This window comes from Microcaecilia unicolor, chromosome 9 (assembly GCF_901765095.1).
Source record: "Microcaecilia unicolor chromosome 9, aMicUni1.1, whole genome shotgun sequence".
Lineage (NCBI taxonomy): Eukaryota > Metazoa > Chordata > Amphibia > Gymnophiona > Siphonopidae > Microcaecilia > Microcaecilia unicolor.
In genome coordinates, this window is record NC_044039.1 from 1,299,430 (window position 1) to 1,321,836 (window position 22,407).

A 22,407-nucleotide genomic window follows, 5' to 3' on the forward strand; every position below is an offset into this window, starting at 1 on the left:
GCAGGAACGACTTCCTGCCCCGCAAACCTCTTTCCCGTGCAGCAGTTTTCTTTCTCCAACCAACTAGCTTCCAAGATGGCCAGGTCCCGCCCCCCAACCTGACGCAATTTCCTGTTTCCGGTAAAGCCCGCAAACTTCCTTCCCGTGCAGTTTTCTTTATCCAACCAACTAGCTTCCAAGAATGCCAGGTCCCGCCCCCCAACCTGACGCAACTTCCTGTTTCCGGTAAAGCGGGAGCGTCTTTGCTCTCTTCGTGCCTCAGAGGGGAGGGTCGGGGCACCGGAGAAGAGAAGCTGCTCCTGGACTGGGGGTTGGAGCCTCAGGTGAGTGTGATGGAGGCGCCGACAATATTAGACCGGGGACAGAGAGAGAGAGAGATGTGAAACTATGGGGTGGGGGGAGGCGAGACGAGACCAGCCCCCCCCCCCCCGGCCCGGCGTGCGAGAGTGAGGGACTGGGTGTCTTTGCTGCACTAACCTCCCTTTTACCATAAGAAAATAAGATGATGCTCCGTCTAGTCCAGCAGTGGCCAATCCAGAACACAAGCACGTGGCAGAAACCCAAATAGTAGCAACATTCCACAACCTCAAAGAGTAACAAGATTCCGGAATTCCCCAAAATAGCAACATTGTACCTGCCACAAACCCAAATAGTAGCAACATTCCAGAATTCCCCAAAATAGCAACATTGTACCTGCCACAAACCCAAATAGTAGCAACATTCCACAACCTCAAAGAGTAACAAGATTCCCGAATTCCCCAAAATAGCAACATTGTACCTGCCACAAACCCAAATAGTAGCAACATTCCAGAATTCCCCAAAATAGCAACATTGTACCTGCCACAAACCCAAATAGTAGCAACATTCCACAACCTCAAAGAGTAACAAGATTCCCGAATTCCCCAAAATAGCAACATTGTACCTGCCACAAACCCAAATAGTAGCAACATTCCACAACCTCAAAGAGTAACAAGATTCCGGAATTCCCCAAAATAGCAACATTGTACCTGCCACAAACCCAAATAGTAGCAACATTCCAGAATTCCCCAAAATAGCAACATTGTACCTGCCACAAACCCAAATAGTAGCAACATTCCACAACCTCAAAGAGTAACAAGATTCCCGAATTCCCCAAAATAGCAACATTGTACCTGCCACAAACCCAAATAGTAGCAACATTCCAGAATTCCCCAAAATAGCAACATTGTACCTGCCACAAACCCAAATAGTAGCAACATTCCACAACCTCAAAGAGTAACAAGATTCCAGAATTCCCCAAAATAGCAACATTGTACCTGCCACAAACCCAAATAGTAGCAACATTCCAGAATTCCCCAAAATAGCAACATTGTACCTGCCACAAACCCAAATAGTAGCAACATTCCAGAATTCCCCAAATAGCAACATTGTACCTGCCACAAACCCAAATAGTAGCAACATTCCACAACCTCAAAGAGTAACAAGATTCCCGAATTCCCCAAAATAGCAACATTGTACCTGCCACAAACCCAAATAGTAGCAACATTCCACAACCTCAAAGAGTAACAAGATTCCCGAATTCCCCAAAATAGCAACATTGTACCTGCCACAAACCCAAATAGTAGCAACATTCCAGAATTCCCCAAAATAGCAACATTGTACCTGCCACAAACCCAAATAGTAGCAACATTGTACAACCTCAAAGAGTAACAAGATTCCCGAATTCCCCAAAATAGCAACATTGTACCTGCCACAAACCCAAATAGTAGCAACATTCCAGAATTCCCCAAAATAGCAACATTGTACCTGCCACAAACCCAAATAGTAGCAACATTGCACAACCTCAAAGAGTAACAAGATTCCCGAATTCCCCAAAATAGCAACATTGTACCTGCCACAAACCCAAATAGTAGCAACATTCCAGAATTCCCCAAAATAGCAACATTGTACCTGCCACAAACCCAAATAGTAGCAACATTGCACAACCTCAAAGAGTAACAAGATTCCCGAATTCCCCAAAATAGCAACATTGTACCTGCCACAAACCCAAATAGTAGCAACATTCCAGAATTCCCCAAAATAGCAACATTGTACCTGCCACAAACCCAAATAGTAGCAACATTGTACAACCTCAAAGAGTAACAAGATTCCCGAATTCCCCAAAATAGCAACATTGTACCTGCCACAAACCCAAATAGTAGCAACATTCCAGAATTCCCCAAAATAGCAACATTGTACCTGCCACAAACCCAAATAGTAGCAACATTGCACAACCTCAAAGAGTAACAAGATTCCCGAATTCCCCAAAATAGCAACATTGTACCTGCCACAAACCCAAATAGTAGCAACATTCCAGAATTCCCCAAAATAGCAACATTGTACCTGCCACAAACCCAAATAGTAGCAACATTGCACAACCTCAAAGAGTAACAAGATTCCCGAATTCCCCAAAATAGCAACATTGTACCTGCCACAAACCCAAATAGTAGCAACATTCCAGAATTCCCCAAAATAGCAACATTGTACCTGCCACAAACCCAAATAGTAGCAACATTCCACAACCTCAAAGAGTAACAAGATTCCCGAATTCCCCAAAATAGCAACATTGTACCTGCCACAAACCCAAATAGTAGCAACATTCCAGAATTCCCCAAAATAGCAACATTGTACCTGCCACAAACCCAAATAGTAGCAACATTGCACAACCTCAAAGAGTAACAAGATTCCCGAATTCCCCAAAATAGCAACATTGTACCTGCCACAAACCCAAATAGTAGCAACATTCCAGAATTCCCCAAAATAGCAACATTGTACCTGCCACAAACCCAAATAGTTGCAACATTCCATGATACTAATCCCAGGGCAGGCAGTGGCTTCCCCCATGATCATCTCAATAACAGACTATAGACTTTTCCTCCAGGAACTCGTCCAAACCTTTTGTTTAATTCAGGTACACCAACAACTGTTACTACATCCACCTGCAACAAGTGTCAGAGCTGAGTGAAAACGTGTTTCTGCCTATTAGTTTTAAAAGTATTTCCATGTACCATAGTAGCATAATAGATGATGATAAATAAAGACCTGCATTCAATATGGTATGATGTGATACTTCATGTGTATACCTGATCATGTTTTGCCCCTGCCATTTTCAGGGCACAGACTGTAGAAGTCTGCCCATTGTTCTAAATTTCTGAAGTTGTCAAGCCCGAAATGCTCCACTGCAGCCCATCCAAATCAAATCAGCCATGTTCCGGGCACAGACCATAGAAGTAGTGCCCAGTACTGCCTTTGCGTCCCAATCAGCCTAATCTCGGCTAAGCTTCTTTGGATCCATTCCTTCCAAACAGGATTCCTTTGTGTTTGTAATTTCATTGAGTGTCCCCTGGTCGTCGTACTTTCCGAAAGAGTGACCTATTCTACACCACTCAGGCTTTTGTAGACTTCAATCATATCCCCCCCTCAGTCATCTCTTTTCCAAACTGAAGGGCCCTAATCTCTTTAGCCTTTCCTCATATGGGAGGACTTCCATCCCCTTTATCATTTTGGTTGTTTTCTTCACGTGTGGTCTACTTGCTTGTCTGTGGTGTCTCTTAACATGTATTCTTGCTTCTCACTGTGTTTATTTTTCTCATTATGTTCAGGTACTTCCTTCTTCTATTTCTGCTCTTCTAATTGTAACTTCACACGCTCAGAGAAATGGCAATGAGACAGACTCCACTGACCTGCTCGGGACACACCAGACCTGTGGTTGACTTGGCTTTCAGCAGAATTACTCCATATGGATACTTCCTTATCAGTGCTTGCAAGGGTAAGGGTACACTTGGGGGAGGTTGGGGGATGATGGCTGTAAAGCACTGACCTAATTTTGGATGGAAAAGGTGCTAATTTTCAAAGTGCATAGACTTGCAAAGTTACATAGTGGGACTCATTTTCAAAGCACTTAGCCTTCCAAAGTTCCATAGGTTTCTATGGAACTTTGGAAGGCTAAGTGCTTTGAAAATATGCCTCTTAGTAACCTTTGTGCTTTGCAAATTAATGTTATTTATTGTGGACATTGATATACTGCACAAAGACCTAGAAAAAAACGCAACCAGGCGGTTTACAACGTAAAGCTGAAATTCAGATTAAAAGAAAGCAGAGCTTACAAAAAGGCAACTAAGCGGCAACAATAAAATCAAGTAAAGTAAAAACAAAAGGTCTTAAAATAAGTACATAAGTAATGCCACACTGGGAAAAGACCAAGGGTCCATCGAGCCCAGCGTCCTGTCCACGACAGCGGCCAATCCAGGCCAAGGGCACCTGGCAAGCTTTCCAGGTTACAGGTTAATAACAGGAACAGTAACAGAAAAGGATTAGGGAGGAGGAGAGAGAAGCATGTGGAAAAGAGGTGGGTTTTGAAGGCCTGTTTAAAGGTTTGGAGAGAGGTCTGATTCCTAATGAAAAAGGGCAGGTTATTCCAGAGCTTTGGACCGATATAACAGAAAGCAGTGTCACGGGAGGAAGAGAGATGGAAGAACTAGGTGGTGGTTAGTAGCAGAGTAAAGGCATTGAAGGGGTGTGTAGGGGATAAGGTTATGGAGATAGGAGTGGTAGAGGACCTTGACTTGTAAACCAGAAGCAAGATCCTGTATGTGATATGGGCGGAGACAGGTAACATGTTCAGAGCTCGATTTTGTTTTTTGATCCTGTATATTTTTTTCTTCCTTATAATCACGACTGTGGTGTCGGTACCCCAAGCCATGAGTGGAAATGCTTCCCCCCCCCCCCCCCCTAAGCCCTGGCTGGAGGAGTTATTAGCCCAGTGGAAGAAATCCAATTCACGACAGGGATGTGACATGTTTCTTCTCATCCCAGGGACTTGAAAGTACCAACCATGAGGAAGTGTCTCAGGTCTGCCAACAGCAGTGTGATGTTTACAGGCATTGTTTTATATTGAATTTGTAAACTTTCTCTAGATGGTAAACCTATGCTGCGCCAAGGTGACACCGGGGACTGGATTGGAACGTTCCTGGGCCACAAGGGAGCTGTTTGGGGAGCTACACTGAATAAGGATGCAAGCAAAGCAGCCACAGCTGCGGCAGACTTCACAGCGTAAGTCACCTTTCACACATCTTCAGCTGCTGAGCTCTGTATCCCATGGCAGAGACACTGTAATACTCTGGAGCCGTGCCACTTGCTGAACCTAGAAGAGACGGTGTTAGTAATCTAATTTCCATGCCTCACCAAACCTAGAGGAAACAGATTAGATTACTAACACTGAGTTTTTGTATCCTACCTAATTCCTATTTCCTTATTGTTTCTGCCCTTTCAGTCCAAGCAAGTGGGTTGTAGAGAAAGTGAATTAGTCCAGTGACGTCACTGGTATAAGGCTTGTACACTGAAGAACTTTCCAATATTTCTCTGCCTCCAGCAGATGGTAAGAGATGTCCTTTGGCCTAGTTCCCTAGGGTGCAGCCCACAGACATCACTTCTGAGTTTGAGCCTCAGGGCCTTGCTGTTGGGGGCTCAGTCTGTGGACATTGTGCTGGTCAAGCCAGGAGGTGCTGAGTTCCTCCGCTGCCCCCACTACACTGTCCCCCTGGGCTTCTTTGCAACACAGACATTTTTGAATGTGGGCTTTATTCTCCTGTTTGTCAGAGGAATAAAACTTTATTTTTTTTCTCCTCGTATAGAGTCCGAGGAGCAAAGATCCCAGGGAGCTGAAGTCTGTAGAGGGGAGGTATCTGTGTGCTGGCCCTGTATGCAGGCATGTCTGCTGGCTGTTGCTGCACTTGGTACAGAGCCAGCAGCTGTCCTCTGTCATGCATTTGATGGACCGTTCCCAGTCATATCTGAGGCAGCGTCCGAGGTGGGGAAGGAGGGGGGGCATTGAGTTGGATCGAAGGAGTCCTGGTCTGAATACTGGTCTTAGCGGGAGCAGTGGACACTCTTTCTGCTGCTCCTCATGTTCAGAAGCACAACAACCTTCCTCACCAGGGTTGGCGAGGCTCTGCAGGGGGTCTTCTAACCCTGCAGTCAGGCCACTGGGGGTGGTAGGGGCCCTGGAACAGGAATCATCTCCAAGCTGCAGTCCAGAGTGTGAGGGAGTGGCAGGTGAGCTGACTGACCCGTTGGGGGCATTGGGTTCAGGGCCTGTACCCTCGTAGGCCCATGGGGCCTTCCATTGTTTACACAATGGGGCAGCCCCTGAAGCGTGCTATTCCACCCTCCCCGGAGTCATGAATATCCTAAGATTTGAAAATGCACAGATGAAGAATGTTAAATACTTATTGGTGATACCTTTTTCTCTTTCAGTAAAGTGTGGGATGGCGTGACTGGGGATGAGTTGATTAGTCTGTCTCACAGGCATATTGTGAAAAGTGTGGATTTCACTCAGGTAACGCAGGTTCTGTCTGTCAGTGAGAGGGAGCTGCCCAAGTCTCTCCTGCCTTTAGCTCTCATCTCTGTATTGTTTTCTGTTTGCACTCTCTGCCCCTTTTGCTACTGAGGTTTCTGTGCAGTATGAGAGGTGACAACAAATTGAGAACTGATACTTTTGTGGTTTTTTTTTTGTTTGTTTTTAATTATGAAATTTGCAATAATGTACAAGTTATACCTAGTTGTAAGTAAAGAATATAAATGTAAGACAAAAAATATTAAAAGTCCACAGTAAAGAGGGCAGAGTAATGACTGTATATAAAGGCGAAAAAAAAGGAAAACACATTAAATTTGAAATATAGCAGGTTGCCAGCAGTTGGCCAATATCTAGAGAGCTGACACAGGATCTCCAGAGCATTCTACCACTTGCAATACTCCGGGTGGGTGAGAGGGGTTTTAGAAGATAAAGGAAAAACAAAAAAGTAAACTTGAGATGGCTCAAAGAAACATTTAAAGTTATCACACTAAATCAGACATTTACAAGAAAACTTTACAACTGACCCTCAAGCTGTAAAACTCTAGGCCTCAGAAGTAACAATTGGGGATGATGATGGTCTGAATTGTCCTTGCAAAATCAGGAAATAAAGAGGTTCCAGAGAGTGAAAGAAATATCTCTATACTTTTGTGCTTTTTGAGTTTTTTTTAGGATGATAATTACCTGCTGACTGGAGGACAAGATAAACTGTTGCGTATTTATGACTTGAGCAAGCCTGAAGCAGGTGAGTGCATTGCGTCCTAACCCTGACAAGCTGTATATGTGCAGTGTGCTGCAGACCAGGTCTCTCTCCTCAAATATGTTCTGCTAAAAACTATTATATTCTGTATTTTAAGAAGGAATTTCTCTGGGTCTTGTGGCAAAGTAAAATGTTTTACATCTCAGTATCTGTAGTTTGAAAATTTGATCACACTTAGTTTTTGATCCAGGATGCTCCCAAAGGCCTTTGTTTGTTTTTGTTGTTGTTTTTTGGGGGGGGAGGGAGGGAGGAGTGACATTTGCTGATCTTCTTCAGCTCTACATGCATTATTTCTCATTACAAAAACTACTTTCACCCCACTCTCGCCAATCACTGTCAAGGAGCCAGAAATGTACATGGCTTGATGTTTGGATATTTGAAGCCAGAGATTGAAAGATAAGTGTTATTTGCAAGCACACCTCTATTTCTGAGGCTATTTTCCTCCTCTTTCAAGAGCAGTAGTAGATGAACCTTGTGAACTGAACTGGTGGATTTACACTGTGATACATGAGTGATCTCCAAAATATAGGACAACAGAGATTATTTTATAATTTAAAATTTTCCTTATTGTACCAATGCTACATTATCCTAATTTTCAAGCTACTTCCTCAACCACAAGTTTCTGTTGACCGTGGTGGCAGTAGGTTATTTATTACTATGTTATACACGGACAAAGTTTTCCAGTTCCCTATCCAAAAATTCCAACTTAGATGCATTTTCTCCAGCAAATTTACATAGTTGAGAGGCAACCAGACACATTGTTTATTTAAAACTTGATATGTTGCCTTTTCTAATAAAAGGCCAAGGCCATTATGGAGAAAAGTATGGAATGGTAGAAGGAAGTAAGTCCATTTGGGCTGATTTGTGGGGAAAATGGGAACAAAACTTGTTTTGCCTGGTTTCTCTGCAATGAATTTACTTCCTTTTGCTTCTGAAATATTGGGGATCCTGCAGATGTCCAGTGTACACTATGATGGGACAGACATCTAAAAATTTTAGGGGTTGTTGTTGATCGACACTTAAACCTTTGAATCTCAGGTGACCTCATTGGTTTTAATCTTTTAAATTACTTTGGAAGCTGAAACACATTAGGCCCGTCTTTCAATTGTTAATTTCAAATTACTTGTCCATCTCTTGTCTTGACTCAGTTCCCTCTATGTACGGCGTAAAGAGTGTATCTTAAGGAAACTGCAAACTGCCTGAAATACTGCGGCTAGACTTGTCATGCATGTACCAGGCTTTGATAGAGCTACTCCTTTGCTGATACGTTTGCATTGGCTTCCCATTAAGGCTCTGTGCTCTCACATTTCAGATTTTGTATGGTGTTGCCCCTTGTTACTTTTCCTTCTCACAATTCAGTCTTTGGTTCAAGAGACTACCTGCGTCTTCATTTTCCTACCTGTAAGAAAAATCTATATATTTAGCTACTTTTTCATACTAAGTTAATAAACGGTGGAATTCCTTGCTGAAAAATATAGGGTCCCAACGTGATTTAGTTTTTCATAAGTTTTTGAAGTCTTTTCTTCAAAAAATTTCTGTCAATTGATCCTGGTGCTTAATCTCCCCCTTCCATTCTCCCCATTATGCTTTATTATTGAATTCTTTATATGTTTACGATTCTTTTCCTTATTGATATATGTGGGAGAAACTAAACAAATTCTCTGTAACCTTGGAGGATGTAATGGGTCAGTTCAGCAAGCTGAAGAGTAGTAAATCACCGGGACCTGATGGTATTCATCCCAGAGTATTAATAGAACTAAAAAATGAACTTGCGGAGCTACTGTTAGAAATATGCAATCTGTCCCTAAAATCGAGTGTAGTACCGGAAGACTGGAGGGTAGCCAATGTTACTCCGATTTTTAAGAAGGGTTCCAGAGGAGATCCGGGAAATTATAGACCGTTGAGTCTGACGTCGGTGCCGGGCAAGATGGTGGAGGCTATTATTAAGAATAAAATTGCAGAGCATATACAAAAACATGGACTGATGAGACAAAGTCAGCACGGATTTAGTGAAGGGAAGTCTTGCCTCACCAATCTAATGCATTTTTTTGAGGGGGTAAGCAAACATGTGGACAATGGGGAGCCGGTTGATATTGTATATCTGGATTTTCAGAAGGCGTTTGACAAAGTGCCGCACGAAAGACTCCTGAAGAAATTGCAGAGTCATGGAATCGGAGGTAGGGTATTATTATGGATTAAGAACTGGTTGAAAGATAGGAAGCAGAGAGTAGGATTGCGTGGCCAGTATTCTCAGTGGAGGAGGGTAGTTAGTGGGGTCCCGCAGGGGTCTGTGCTGGGTCCGTTGCTTTTTAATGTATTTATAAATGACCTAGAGATGGGAATAACTAGTGAGGTAATTAAATTCGCCGATGACACAAAATTATTCAGGGTCGTCAAGTCGCAGGAGGAATGTGAACGATTACAGGAGGACCTTGCGAGACTGGGAGAATGGGCGTGCAAGTGGCAGATGAAGTTCAATGTTGACAAGTGCAAAGTGATGCATGTGGGTAAGAGGAACCCGAATTATAGCTACGTCTTGCAAGGTTCCGCGTTAGGAGTTACGGATCAAGAAAGGGATCTGGGTGTCGTCGTCGATGATACGCTGAAACCTTCTGCTCAGTGTGCTGCTGCGGCTAGGAAAGCGAATAGAATGTTGGGTGTTATTAGGAAGGGTATGGAGTCCAGGTGTGCGGATGTTATAATGCCGTTGTATCGCTCCATGGTGCGACCGCACCTGGAGTATTGTGTTCAGTACTGGTCTCCGTATCTCAAAAAAGATATAGTAGAATTGGAAAAGGTACAGCGAAGGGCGACGAAAATGATAGTGGGGATGGGACGACTTTCCTATGAAGAGAGGCTGAGAAGGCTAGGGCTTTTCAGCTTGGAGAAGAGACGGCTGAGGGGAGATATGATAGAAGTGTATAAAATAATGAGTGGAATGGATCGGGTGGATGTGAAGCGACTGTTCACGCTATCCAAAAATACTAGGACTAGAGGGCATGAGTTGAAGCTACAGTGTGGCAAATTTAAAACGAATCGGAGAAAATTTTTCTTCACCCAACGTGTAATTAGACTCTGGAATTTGTTGCCGGAGAACGTGGTACGGGCGGTTAGCTTGACGGAGTTTAAAAAGGGGTTAGATAGATTCCTAAAGGACAAGTCCATAGACCGTTATTAAATGGACTTGGAAAAATTCCGCATTTTTAGGTATAACTTGTCTGGAATGTTTTTACGTTTGGGGAGCGTGCCAGGTGCCCTTGACCTGGATTGGCCACTGTCGGTGACAGGATGCTGGGCTAGATGGACCTTTGGTCTTTCCCAGTATGGCACTACTTATGTACTTATGACTTCTTTTGAACTTGATATTGTATGGGAAAATGTGGGGTATAAGTGTCATAAATAAAAAATCAAAGTAGTATTCTATGCCATACTTTGTACTGTTTGAATATTTTTACTGCTATAATTGCCTAATGCTCATGTTCGATCCATTCTTACTGTACACCACCACCTTGAGTGAATTCCCTCAAAAAGGCGGTACATAAGTAGTGCCATACTGGGAAAGACCAAAGGTCCATCTAGCCCAGCATCCTGTCACCGACAGTGGCCAATCCAGGTCAAGGGCACCTGGCACGCTCCCCAAACGTAAAAACATTCCAGACAAGTTATACCTAAAAATGCGGAATTTTTCCAAGTCCATTTAATAGCGGTCTATGGACTTGTCCTTTAGGAATCTATCTAACCCCTTTTTAAACTCCGTCAAGCTAACCGCCCGTACCACGTTCTCCGGCAACGAATTCCAGAGTCTAATTACACGTTGGGTGAAGAAAAATTTTCTCCGATTCGTTTTAAATTTACCACACTGTAGCTTCAACTCATGCCCTCTAGTCCTAGTATTTTTGGATAGCGTGAACAGTCGCTTCACATCCACCCGATCCATTCCACTCATTATTTTATACACTTCTATCATATCTCCCCTCAGCCGTGCCTTCTCAGCCTCTCTTCGTAGGAAAGTCGTCCCATCCCCACTATCATTTTCGTCGCCCTTCGCTGTACCTTTTCCAATTCTACTATATCTTTTTTGAGATACGGAGACCAGTACTGAACACAATACTCCAGGTGCGGTCGCACCATGGAGCGATACAACGGCATTATAACATCCGCACACCTGGACTCCATACCCTTCCTAATAACACCCAACATTCTATTCGCTTTCCTAGCCGCAGCAGCACACTGAGCAGAAGGTTTCAGCGTATCATCGACGACGACACCCAGATCCCTTTCTTGATCCGTAACTCCTAACGCGGAACCTTGCAAGACGTAGCTATAATTCGGGTTCCTCTTACCCACATGCATCACTTTGCACTTGTCAACATTGAACTTCATCTGCCACTTGCACGCCCATTCTCCCAGTCTCGCAAGGTCCTCCTGTAATCGTTCACATTCCTCCTGCGACTTGACGACCCTGAATAATTTTGTGTCATCGGCGAATTTAATTACCTCACTAGTTATTCCCATCTCTAGGTCATTTATAAATACATTAAAAAGCAACGGACCCAGCACAGACCCCTGCGGGACCCCACTAACTACCCTCCTCCACTGAGAATACTGGCCACGCAATCCTACTCTCTGCTTCCTATCTTTCAACCAGTTCTTAATCCATAATAATATCCTACCTCCGATTCCATGACTCTGCAATTTCTTCAGGAGTCTTTCGTGCGGCACTTTGTCAAACGCCTTCTGAAAATCCAGATATACAATATACAATATACAGCATAAGTGGACTTAGTTCCCTCAGTCATTGCAAGGCTTTGAGATTCCCAAGCAGGAGTCGGCAGAAAGGCCACCATCTCTTGTAGTCTTTTTTGGGACCCCCACAAATTGCACACGTACTCCTTGAAGAGTCCCAGATTGATTTCTGTTGCCATATCTAGAGCAGCAGCCACAGCCCCGTTAGTCAGCTCTGGTTCCTTATGCAAGCCCTTGATTTTGGCTGAATCCACTAGAACACAGTCTTTTACCTTAACCACTGCTACTACTAATAGCATTTATATAGCGCTACCAGAGACAGGCAGCGCTGAACACTTGACATAGAGAGACAGTCCCTGCTCAAAGAGCTTACAATCCAGGTAAATCAGACAAACAAGACATTACAGGGAGGAGGAGAGCAAATGAGTAGCGGTTAGGAGCCAAAGGCAGTTGTGAAAAGGTGAGCTTTCAGCGTAGATTTAAAAACAGGTAAAGAAGGAGCTAGTCGTATGGGTTCGGGAAGACAGTTCCAGGCATAAGGCGCCGCAAGACAAAAGGAACGAAGTCTGGAGTTAGAGCAGGATCATTCTGGGCACCTCCAGGAAGGGAGGACATGTATACAGTTCAGAGACACCTCAGTCTCTAAGATAGACCTAAAACTTCCAGGACGGAAGGGGACCCTCTAATTACAATAAACTTTATCCATAGTCCCCTGAACAGGAGAACCTTTAGAATCTGCTTCATTGTTAACTTTCCTTTTAATCCATGTTACACTGTAGACATTGGAGCTGAGATATTTGACTGCATTATAAGTGAATCGGCATGTCACTGAATTAGTATAAAATATGTAATAAGTGGTCCAGTCTTATACTGAACTGCGTTATATCAGGTCCACAGTATAGTATTGCAGTACTAATGATTATAGAAAACTTCGCAGTGGGTAAATCTAGCTCAGAATCCGTATTTTTTTCCTCTTTTCATTAAAATTCACAGTACATAAGAACAGCCATACTGGGTCAGAACAATGGTCAATCTAGCCCAGTATCCTGCTTCCAACAGTGGCCAATCCAGGTCACAAGTACCTGGCAGAAATCCAGTTAGTAGCAACATTCCAGGCTACCAATCCCGGGACAAGAAATGGCTTCCCTCATATCCATCTCAATAACAGACTATGGACATTTCCTCCAGGAACTTGTCCAAACCATTTTAAAACCCAGATATGCTAACTCCTGTTAGCACATCCTCCAGCAGTGAATTCCAGAGCTTAACTTTGAGTGAAAAAATATTTCCTCCTATTTGTTTTAAAAGTATTTCCATGCAATTTCATTGAGTGTCCTCTGGTCTTTGTACTTTTTTGAAAGAGTGAAAAATCGATTCACATCTACTCGTTCTACACCACTCGGGATTTTATAGACCTCAATCATCTCTCCTCTGGATTTGTCTCTTTTCCAGGCTGGAGAGCCCTAACCTTTAGCCTTTCCTCATATTGGAGGAGCTCTACCCTCTTTATAATATTGGTCGCTCTTCTTTGAACCTTTTCTAATTCTGCTATAGCTTTTTTGAGATAACAGCGACCAGAATTGAGTGCAATAGTCAAGGTGAAGTCGCACCATGGAGCAATAGAGGCTTTATAATATTGATCTTATTTTACATCCCTTTGCTAATAATTCCTAGCATCCTGTTTGCTTGGCCGCCGCTACACACTGGGCAGAAGATTTCAGCATATTGTCTATAATGACACCTAGAGCTTTTTCTTGAGTGCTGACTTCTAAGGTGGACCCACTATGATTCAGATTATTCGTCCCAATGTGCATCACTTTGCATTTGTCCACATTAAATTTCATCTGCTATCTGGATGCCCAGTCTTCCTGTAATTTCCGTTTTCCAGATCATTTATAAATATGTTAAATAGCACTGGTCCCAGTAGAGATCCATGTAGCACTCCCCACTATTCACCCTCTTCCATTGAGAAGAATGGCCATTTCATCCTACCCTCTCTCTAGTAACCAGTTCCTAATCCACAGAAGGACATTGCCTCCTATCCCATGACTCTTTAATTTTCATGGGAGTTTCTCATGAGGAACTCTGTCAAAAGCTTTCTGAAAATCTAGATACACTACATCAACCGGCTCACCTTTATCCACAAGTTTATTCATGCCTTCAAAGAAATGAAGCAAATTGGTGAGGCAAGACTTCCCTCGGCTGAACCCATGGCGACTGTCCCATTAAACCATGTTTATCTATGCTCCATAATTTTGTTCTTTATAATATTTTCCCCGCCACTGAAGTCAGGCACAGGAGTATTATAGTGATGTCAATGGGGGCATGTGTCCATGTTCCATGGGGTGGTTCAGTTTTTAAAGGGGGCCACCGTTGCATTCAAGCGATATGATCTCTAGGCTGCCAGTGAGAAATCCAAGAGTCTCAGCACTGCTGTCCTGAGCAGCTGCTGGTAGTCCCCAAAGTAAAGGGACTGTGCTATTCTCCCCCCCCCCCCCCCCCCAAAAAAAACAAACAAACAAACAAAAAGCCTTTATTGGTGCTTCTCTTACACTTCCATCACCTTATGTTTTCTGGACTCTTCATCTATTTGTCTTGACTAGACTAAGGTCTGTGGTGTGAGAAGTCTTAAATGAATGTTGAGAACTGGTAGCAGTTTGGCTCATAGTATTGCATTGAGGACCGATGTCCCAACCTCATCTGAAGGGGGCTTTAATTGTTACCCAGTGGGGCAGTTCTGGTGCTACTTGTTCTGTGTTCAGCGTAGGGTGTGGGGATCCCTGGACAGTTTTTTGTACAGTTTGTAATTTGGGGAGAGGGAGGTATGTGGGTGAGGGCACAGTGTCGTAAGGGGGGACACGAGTGCTGGGGTGGGTGAGTACAGGGTGCCTTAAGGAAAGGGGGCCATGTTGGAGAGAGGTGGGTTGGCGAGTACAGGGTTATTTAGGGGGGGGGGAGAACCAGTGCTGGGGAGAGGGTGATATGTGGGTGGGTGCAGGGCGGCGTAAGGAGGTGGGCACTGGTGCTGGGCAGTGGGTAGGTATAGACTGTCTAGGGCTTATGGTTATTGTTAGATTTTGCACTTGAAGGTTGTTTCACAGTGGTATGAAGGATTTTTTAAAGCCATTTTATTACTACACAGGTAATGAAAGATGGACAGAGCAAGTTCAGCTGTATATCTCGTCAGATCTTTTGAACATGACAGTGAATAAAGACCATATGACCCTTGCAGGCTTCCTGTCCACTCCGCCTGAGCAGCACTGCTCTTACCTCCCTTTGAACTTGTCTGTTTTTTATTAAATTCTGGTACTGTTTTTGTCTTCACCTCCCGCTGTACATATTTAGTTAGAAAACTATGTTTAAAGCCGTTCCTTGTGGTTGTAGGAATGAGAGATGTGTATCCTTTATTTGCAGAACCTCAAGAAATTGGTGGTCACACTTCTGCTATCAAGAAGGCGTTGTGGTATAATAACGATCAGCAGATCCTGTCTGCTGCGGACGATAAAACTGTTCGGTATGGAAGTTTTCCTTAGTGCATGTCTCCCTCCTTCATGCTTCCAGGCTGTCTTATTTTGTGCTTTGAGGGGATGGTTAGCTGGGCACATTTGTAATTTGGTGTAACGCAGGAAGCTTTCCATATTTCTCTGAAGCCAGTGGTGACAGAACTGGAGCCGGCGGACTGTCCGTCTCGGATGTATATCTGCATAAAGGAACATACTGAAACCCAAAGACTCTGCCAGCATTAATAAAGGGCAATGGAAGATGTTGAAAAGCATTAGGGGCTGAGAGAGATCTTTCGGGTACACCAGAGACAGGTCGAAATGGGCTGGCAAGAGAGTTGTTGGATTTGATGACATAGTTTCAATTGGCTCAAATCTTACTTGACCGCAGGGGGCCTGTATCTTGCAAGTGAAGCAAAAGAACAGAATGATCAAATGGGTCAAATACAGCAGAAAGATCCAGTGATCTATAAGCAGAATAGATTTCCTGTGATCCAGCTGGTGACATACGAATGTGGTGAGGCCTAAGAGAGGTTTTGGTACTGTGATGTTTGCGGAATTCAGTTTGATTTGGGTGTAGGGTGTTTTTTAAATAAAACCCATAATTTGAGCATGAACAATGGTTTCAGCTTAGATTGGCTGACTATAGATCAAGGATGTGGTTTACTTAGAATCTACAGAATGAGAAGTAATTTACAAAGTGGGTGGGTGGGTCATACACTCAGGGCAGGAATTAACTCTTTGGTGGGGCCCCTAATGTAAACCAGATACATTTAATAACTGCCACAGATGGGGGTCCCACCTGGATCTGACTGCAGGGGAGGAAGTGTTGCTGGCTGAAGGACGATGTGCAGGAGGTAGGGAGCATAGACAGACCTTTGTGGGCAATGGTGGTTCTGGGCCCCCTCTCGACTTACTGTGGCAAAAATTTGTTTTGGAAGTCGATGAATTAGCATATCTGTGAGAGACCAGGCCCCCTCTCCTAAACATTTGGTCCCTAGGCATGTGCCTGGTTTACCTGTATGTTAATCCTGCCCTCCTATACTGTTCTTCAGCATGACATGAAAGGTATGTAGGATTGCAATACCATACATAAATGTACCGTTAGCAGAAAAGGTGTCAAGGCAACAGAAGGAGGAATGGAATTGTGATTGGAGAGATTCTTGGTTACGCTTAAGTAAGCACAGAATCTAGACTTCCTGGTGAATTAAACAGAGCTGATCCTGCTGTGGGTAGAGGTTCCCCAGGGTTGGTTGGTTGTTAACTTGCTGTTTCTGATGCTCACAGTGGGTCAGGGTTTTGGTTGCTTTCAGTGTGTTACACCTAGGGTTTATTTAATACAAACAGTGCAAAACCTGTTAGATTACATTTTGGTTATAGATAAACTGTTGGCTAGGGTCCTGAATATTTCACTTATTATTTTATTGGTTACGACAAATTGTAACAGAAGCTTAGAACAATCATTTGCACTGTGTCTAACCATGAGGTGATTTTTTTTTCCCCCTCAGCTAACCTACTATTTGAATTCCTCTTTCTCTCACTTTCTGGTTAGCCTTTGGGACAGGGCCAGTATGACAGAAGTGAAAACACTCAGTTTCCCTGTGTCGGTGAGCAGCATGGAATACCTTCCAGACCTGGAGATGCTGGTAATCACCTATGGAAGAACAATTGGACTCTACAATGCAGTCAGGTAGGCAGCAGAATTGAGAGTACCTCAGCCACTCAATCTGAGTGAATGTGCTGTTTCCTGGAATACAGGTTGTCTGCTGTCAGTCTATACAGATGCTAAACCTTTGAAAGTTTGCATGAGGAACTTGTGTGTTATAGTCAAGCCAGGGATAAGAACAGCAGATACTTATCTCTGTAAGTTTTAATCCGAGTGAAATCACAAAAGCGAGAACTTGAGTGCTTTTTTTTTCATCCACCAAAATTAGCTTTAAAAACTGGAGGATGGCTAAGCATCTCCATTCCCGGTTTTTGCTTACAAAAGTTACTTGCCTGGGTACTGAGACAGTTCAGCATACAACAGCTTGGGAATTACTGCTGCCTTGTAGGGAGGTGGCCAGGAATGAAGAGCTGCTTTTCGACATTCCACCGGGGGATGCTCGAGCTGTGTGTGTTCTATCACAGACCTGTAAATCTAACGTCTTGAGTGCTCCAAGCCTGAGCGCAGGGCTAGTTAACTGAGACAGTGAGGGTTGATATTCAGGCTAGCTGCTATCATACTGGCACTTGTAGTAGTGATCAGGGATTTTACTCTAGGCAGGGCTTCTTAACCTAGACCTTGGTTTTCAGGATAACCATAGAATGAATATGCATGAGGTAAATGTGTATACAGTGGAGGTAGGGTATGCAGACTTGGTTGAGAGCTCCTGCTGTTTGGAGGCGGTCTGCCTTTTTATCTTTCTTGCAGTCCACGAGAACAAGATGCACTTCAGGCTTTCCCATGTTCTTAGTCTAGATCTCATGAAGTCCTTTGAAGCTCCGGCTCCCATTCATTCTGCATCCCTTCACCCTGAGAAGGAGTGCGTCGTTGCAGGTGGCGATGACTTCAAGCTGTACAAGTATGATTACAATACCGGGGAAGAGATTGGTAAGCTGTGTTAATGTTTGTTCATTTGTACTTTGGCTGTCTGAAGTCCATCGGTTACTAGCTGCTAGAGTGGACTCAGAAGAGCCCTCTGCTGCATCTTTTTTTGGGTCTTACTCCCAGGTCTCCTCTCTGTTCTGTCCTATCTTAAACATTATCCATAAGTAGTCCTATCAGGTAGGGGCTGACTTCACCGACACTTTTCCCTCATTTGGTGTCTGTGGGAAGAAGCCTTGTAAATGATGTCAATGTTAATAATGCTGGCCTGAGACTGACTTCTGGGGTCCCCTTTGCCTACTTGTACCGCACAGCTGCCTCCCCTTCCTTCCGCACAGTGAAGCAGGCTGGGTCAGTAACCTGCCCAAGTCTCTGAGGGGTGGGGAGTGAACTCATCAGGCGGTGCCCTCTTCAGTGCGGGCTGTTAACAGAGTTATTCACACTCTTAGCCTGGAATGTGTAACTTTTATACTCGTACCCTTCGCTGTACCTTTTCTAATTCCCGCTATATCTTTTTTGAGCTGCGGTGACCAGAATTACACTCAATACTCGGTTAGAATACAAAGGCATTATAACATTCTCAGTTTTGTTTTCTATTCCTTTACTAATAATTGCTAACATTCTGTTTGCTTTCTTAGCTGCTGCTGTGACCTGCACCTTGAATACTGTGTGCAATTACGGTCACCGCATCTCAAAAAAGATATAGTGGAATTAGAAAAGGTACAGAGAAGGGCGACGAAAATGATAAAGGGGATGGGACGACTTCCCTATGAGGAAAGGCTAAAGCGTCTAGGGCTCTTCAGCTTGGAGAAAAGGCAGCTGAGGGGAGATATGATAGAGGCCTATAAAATAATGAGTGGAGTTGAACGGGTAGATGTGAAGCGTCTGTTCACGCTTTCCAAAAATACTAGGACTAGGGGGCATGCGATGAAGCTACAATGTAGTAAATTTTAAAATGAATCGGAGAAAATATTTCTTCACTCGATGTGTAATTTAAACTTTGGAATTCGTTGCAGAGAATGTGGTAAAAATGGATTAACGAAAAGGCTTGGATAGCTTCCTAAAAGAAAAGTCCATAAGCCATTATTAAAATGGACTTGGGGAAATCCACTGCTTATTTCTGGAATAAGCAGCATAAAATATTTTGTACTTTTTTGGGATCTTGTCAGGTACTTGTGACCTGGATTGGCCACTTTGGAAACAGGATGCTGGGCTTGATGAACCTTCGGTCTGTCCCAGTATGGCAACACTTATGTACTTATGTCTTTCATGTGGTACTTTGTCAGATGCCTTGTGAAAATCCAGATACACAATATTGACTGACTCACATTTATCCACATTTCTATTCACCCTTTCAAAGAAACGTAGTAGATTGTTAAGGCAAGATTTCCCTTCACTAAATCCATGCTGGCGTTATCTCATTAATGATTGCTTATGCACTGATTTTGTTCTGTACCACCGATGTCAGGCAAATTTCCCACCTCTGGAACGGTTTTAAATATTGGCCACCCTCCAATCTTCCGGTACTCTGCATTTTAAAGATAAATTACATATTAACATTTAGGGCTGTACCAAATATTCGTATCCGATTTGTTTTGGCCCCCGATACATTATTTGTATTCGACCAAATAGTAGTTTTTAATTTGGATATGAATAATCTGGGGCTTTATGTTAAATCCTACAGAAATAAACACTTGATCTCTGACTTCACGTTGCTTCTTTTATTATTTGTTATGTTAAAGCTCAAGGCCCACTATTCGGTATCCATATTCGGCCAAATAGTGAAATATTTCTCTGACTCGTATACGGCTTGAAGCTTTCTATCTGCACTTTAAGACCTGACTGTTAAGCCTCAGTATGGAACGGTGGTGCTGGCAGCTGCCTTGTCTGTGACATCTCCTGCCCTCCTTTTCTTTACATTCGCTTTCACTACTTTATGCCTGTCTCCTCTTCTTATTGCACCTTGCTCTGCTTTACTCAGTTTTTTTTATTGTGAGCCACCTGGATATGGAAATGTAGGCAGTATATTATATAAAATGTAATAAACTTGTTTTTCAGAAGCCTGTATTGCTTTGTTTACGCTTTCAAAACGTACAAAGACCAGGGGACATTCAATGAAGTTGCATGGAAGTGCTTTTAAAACAAATAGGAGGAAACATCTTTTCACTCAAAAAAATAGTTAAGCTCTGGACCTCTTTGCCAGAGAATGTGGTTACAGTGGTTAGTGTATCTGGGTTTAAAAAAAAAGATTTGGACAAGTTCCTGGAGGAAAAATCCATATTGAGACATGGGGGAAGCCACTACTTGCCCTGGGATTGGTAGAATGAAAAATTGGTATTTGTGACCTGGTGTGGCCACTGTTGAAAACAGGATACTGGGCTAGAGCGACCGTTGGTTTGACTTTATGGCTATGTTATGAAAGTGTGTCCCAGGAGCTGTCCAGCAAACAGCAGTGAGAAATTAATAAATCTTGGTAATATCTTCATTTACATTCAGCTGAAGTGTGCTGGTAAAGAGCTCCTAGTGAGAGACTAAAATCCTGCTCTTTTTAGTATCTTCTTTTATACGCTGCTGAACGTGTGCCGGAAGAGAGACCTTCTGCATCCTAGTGAGAGAATTTCTGGGTCATAACTCTGTAGTAATAACATTTGAGTCCCACTTCCCTACTTGTTCCAGGTCTTTTAAAGTCTTTGCAGGTGACTAAATGAAATGCTCCAAAGTTCTTCTGTATATCTTGTTTCATCTCTCCTTTTTCCACAGAGTCCTATAAAGGGCACTTTGGTCCTATTCATTGTGTAAGGTTCAGCCCTGATGGGGAGCTGTATGCCAGTGGCTCCGAGGACGGCACCTTGAGGCTTTGGCAGACGGCAGTAGGAAAAACATACGGCCTTTGGAAATGTGTTCTTCCTGGTAAGAGCAGAAGGGAATAGCCTGCAACACACACTGGGGGAAACATTGAAACAGCTTAGCCGAATGGAAGGGTTCCAGCAGAGGACTGTTTTGATTGATCACAGTACTGGTTCTAGCTGAGCTAGAGGAAACAGCTTAACCAAAGAGGCAGTGGCCGATGACAGAAGAAAAACCCGTGAGGAAAACATTTGGTTAAGAGGGGCTTCTGGCCATTTTTACCCCACGTGTTAGATGCTGATTCACTGCAAACCCAGAAACTACAAGCTTTATCAGCTTAAGTTAGAAGACACTCTATAGCATTTTTCTGGTGGGAGAAAGTGAGATTCTTTTTGAGACAATGCTGACCAGTTTTCTGCAGCCAAATCAAATTGTGTAATGACCTTACTCTGGAGGTGCAGCTATGGAGAGCCCACGTAGATGATGGTGACCTTTTGAGGTTCTCTTGAGATAGTAATTAAAATATTTCTACTAAAAATCTAGAACAAAGGGAGGGAGAAATGCTCTGCAAAGAGACTTCAGGATTAATTTGTTCAAGTCCTGAATTCCCCATGTGACTATTTCAAACCTAGTGAAAAACATTGGGTCTGAGCTGATCAGCCTCTACTATTCAGCAGCACTAAAGCAGGTTGTGAATATCTTGGCTAATGGGCTAGGTTGGGGGGCTTTAAAACAGAACAGCAGCTGTCTTAATTTTAGGCCTCTGCTGGTACCCGGTTAACTTCCAAGCATTGAATAGGTTTTAGAAGCTGCTGGAAAATAAAAAAGAAATTCAATACCACCCCCCCCCCCCCCCCCCCCCAGTGCTCTGCTTTTGGCTATTTGCTTGCTGGTCAGACACTTGATCTTTTTTGCTTTCTGTTGCAGAGGAGCTGACCTCAGAAAATTCAGACACAGTCTACAACACACCTCCTGAAGTTAAAGCTTGAAGGGCAGGTTCCTGTTGTGAAACATGGCAGCTGGTTCTCTCTACAGTTCAACATCCACTTTCAGTTGCAATAATTTGTCATAACTCGGGTTCTCGTAGATCGTGGCCCAGTTCATTGGGATTTTGTGTTGTCGGGCAAGGACAGAGGACATAATACAAATTTCAAGGATCTTCCCCTTTCTCTGCTTTGGTTGCTCTGAAGTGCAGTTTGTCTATAGTTATGTAAATAAAAATCCTTCCCCTCCCCAAAACACTCTTGTATTTCTTGTAGTCCGAAGGAAGATGCTTTCTCATGTAACTGGTTAAAAAAGGCAGACACTTTCCTGACATAGCAGAAGAGGCTTAAAAGATCATCTTAAAGCAATAGCATTGAAGGACTTACAAGGTAAAAGGGAAGGGGCAGTGTGAGGGAATGAAGAGACTCCTTTAAGCTCCTTCCACCTGCAGCACATGAGACACGAGTATGCTGTGCTCTTTGCCTCTCATGCCTACAGTAAACTAAAACTGGTAGACCCAGAGGCTGTTCAGCACATATAAAATATCCACTCAAAATAAACTGAACATTGAACAGGCAAAAAGTAGTACATTTTTAATTTCAACGTTTTTAAA

At 43.4% G+C, this 22,407-nt stretch overlaps 1 protein-coding gene across 1 annotated transcript; it reads left to right on the forward strand.

Annotated features, from left to right (window-relative positions):
- Positions 1-208: 208 nt before the first annotated feature.
- STRAP (serine/threonine kinase receptor associated protein) lies at positions 209-22,049 on the forward strand. The gene is made up of 10 exons (XM_030214187.1): positions 209-323; positions 3,621-3,787; positions 4,935-5,070; positions 6,274-6,355; positions 7,043-7,115; positions 15,291-15,390; positions 16,929-17,066; positions 17,833-17,969; positions 20,724-20,873; positions 21,738-22,049. Exons 2-10 carry the CDS (start codon positions 3,676-3,678, stop codon positions 21,797-21,799), a joined length of 990 nt encoding a protein of 329 aa, XP_030070047.1. The 5' UTR covers positions 209-323; positions 3,621-3,675; the 3' UTR covers positions 21,800-22,049.
- Positions 22,050-22,407: the final 358 nt, after the last annotated feature.